General features: G+C 46.4%; 1 protein-coding gene across 1 annotated transcript; it reads left to right on the top strand.

Annotated features, from left to right (window-relative positions):
* The first annotated feature begins 230 nt into the window (after window positions 1–230).
* sp5l (Sp5 transcription factor-like) lies at window positions 231–2819 on the top strand. The gene is made up of 2 exons (XM_070969014.1): window positions 231–582; window positions 981–2819. The coding sequence occupies exons 1-2, from the start codon at window positions 529–531 to the stop codon at window positions 2016–2018; spliced, it is 1092 nt and encodes a 363-aa protein (XP_070825115.1). The 5' UTR covers window positions 231–528; the 3' UTR covers window positions 2019–2819.

The raw sequence follows: 2819 nt of genomic DNA, 5'->3' as shown, positions 1-2819 counted from the left end.
TTTCTTTTTCTTTTTTTTTTTTCAGAACAATTGGAGGAGGAGTCAGTTCTTAGGGTCAGCGTTTGGTTGAATTTGAGGGAAATTATGAGTAGCCCACCCCTTCACCTAACAATCCCCCCTCCTCTCTCCCTCACATCTCCTCTCTATTGACTGGCTCTCCTGCATCATACTGGAGACCCCGTTGAGAGGATCTTTTCTCTATAAAGAGAAGATGCAGCTCAAGCGCCTTTGAGATGATCGCAAGGATTTACTGCGCGCCCCTCTGCCTCTAACTTCAGACCGGCGTCCTCGGCGGCTTCAACACCAAATCATTTGGACTGCTAGCGTCCTAGAAACGTTTACCTAGTGGACCGAGGGACGTTTGAATGACGCGGGATTTCCAAGTCTATTCTGCCAGAGAGTCTGAGTCATCCAATACCTGAATGTGAGCATCGTTTTCTTCTGCGCTCCGAGCTGTAGTTGAGACTTTGCGCGTCGTCGCCTCTCGGCGCAGTTTGTGTTGCAGGTGCGTGGAGAGCGCGAGGACAGATGGCTGCGCTGGCGATACAAAGGACCGACAACTTTTTGCACACCTTTTTACAGGTTTGTTGTATTAAAAATCTTTTTGCCGCAATGCACGCGGATTTATGAATTGCTTTTCTGGTGCTGAGAGCTTGCGCGTAATGAATTGGTATGCCTCATGTGCTCGATCCGTAAGAAAAGAATTAAACTTGTAAGTGCTAAAATAATTTGCAGGCATTGTGATAACAAAATAAAAGAAAAGTGAGACTAAGAAAATATCAGGACAAATATCATTTAATCTTTAAAAATACGTAATTCATTTAAACTCTTTAGATTACATATTACACCAGTTTCTGAATGTTTTATGACAGTGTGATCTAAAAGAAAATGTTTATTTAAGTTAATGTAGCATTAAAACTTTAAAGTTGTCCCTAAAGTAGCCCATGTAATCTGATGAGTGTCTGTGTATCACCACACAGGACCGGACGCCCAGCTCCTCTCCAGAGGGAGCACCCAACGCCCTCTCCTTCCTGGCCACCACCTGTAGCCAGGCCTGGCAGGTGGGAGGCTCTATGGGCTCAGAAGGCTCCCAGTTCCCCTACGAGGGCACTGTCAGCTCCACATCAGGAATGTTTCAGCTCTGGAGCAATGACATGGCACCCAGCACGGCCCTCAGCACACACCAGATGACCTTCACGGTACCCAAGGTGCAGTTCCCCGGACACATGCAGTCTGGCCTGGGTCACCATCATCACCACCCTCATCATCACCACCACCATGAGCTGCCTCTCACTCCTCCGGCTGAACCTCCCTCTTCCTACTCCTTCGAACTGTCCCCTGTTAAGGTGCTGTCCTCGCAGCCACAGGCCAACAGCTCCTATTACCCTCAGCACAACAGTGTGGGACAAAACTTCCCCAGCTTCCTCCAGAACTCCTCAGCCAGGCATCACCTGCCTGGAGGCCATGTGGAGGACGGGCAGCAATGGTGGAGCCTACCCCAAACCAACGCCACCCCGTCCAACCATCCCTTCTCCATCGGCAGACAGCTGGTTTTAGGCCACCAGCCCCAGATAGCTGCTCTTCTCCAGGGCACCTCCAAGGGCCTGCTGAGCTCCACACGCCGCTGCCGCCGCTGCAAGTGTCCCAACTGCCAGGCCAATGGCGGAGGCTTAGAGTTTGGAAAGAAGAGACTGCACATCTGCCACATCCCAGAGTGTGGCAAAGTGTACAAGAAGACCTCTCACCTGAAGGCACATCTGCGCTGGCATGCCGGGGAGAGGCCCTTCATCTGTAACTGGCTCTTCTGCGGTAAAAGCTTCACCCGTTCAGACGAGCTGCAGCGGCACCTCCGCACACACACTGGAGAGAAGCGCTTTGGGTGCCAGCAATGCGGCAAGAGGTTCATGAGGAGTGACCACCTCTCCAAACATGTCAAGACCCACCAAACCAGGAAGAGTCGGTCTGGGCAGCCTTCACAGAGCACGGACCCTCTGATCACCAACATCAAGAGAGAGTAATCTCTGTTTTCCATCGTTCAGAAATGATAATCAATCAATGACTGTGTGACTTACACTTACTACCATAGGTTTGCACTAGAGGATAAGAATCAAGCTCCAAGAACATCTTCTATTGTCGAAGCCTTGCTTTTGACTTCAAGTAAAAACATAAAGATATATTTACAGGCCATTTTAATCAAAGTAATTGTGTGCTGTTTGAGGGCAAGGCACCTTTAAAGAATACTTGAAGCCTTTTTCAGTGACATTGTGAGTTTTGCTGAATTCAGTGTACTTTTCAGGACAGATTTAACCTAAAGCAAAACTGACCACCGTGACAGTTTAAGATTTATTTAAATTTCAACCGATGTGAAAAGCTGAATTTTGTCAGAGTTCATTTTGTAAATATTTTATCCATGTGAAGGACGGGGCAGCAGACATGAGCAAAACTGGTGTACCTTAACATGTTGTCCATATTATCATGTTCAAGATAAATGTATGCCTCAGTACGGCTAAAAGGATTATTTTTGCTCTCAAATACAAGTTCAGAACAGAAAAATGTTTGTGTTGCTGTGGATAATTAGATTTTTACTCCAAAACACGTCCTAATTTGTCTGCTTCAAGGTAGGGATCTTTTTTGAAATTTGAGTCTTTGATCTTCAGATTTATCTTGTCTGCTGTTTAAGCAGCTGTGTCAAGCACCATTGCTTCAGATTAGCAAACATTTCAAAATTTTGAGGTCTTTGTAAATTATGTATAAATATCATGAACAATTTTATTGGGGTTATGGCCGCATGTAAATTTTAATAAACATTGTCCTTGCTG

Source organism: Chaetodon trifascialis, chromosome 8 (genome assembly GCF_039877785.1).
Source record: "Chaetodon trifascialis isolate fChaTrf1 chromosome 8, fChaTrf1.hap1, whole genome shotgun sequence".
NCBI lineage: Eukaryota > Metazoa > Chordata > Actinopteri > Chaetodontiformes > Chaetodontidae > Chaetodon > Chaetodon trifascialis.
This window is presented reverse-complemented; position numbering and strand designations above follow the sequence as displayed.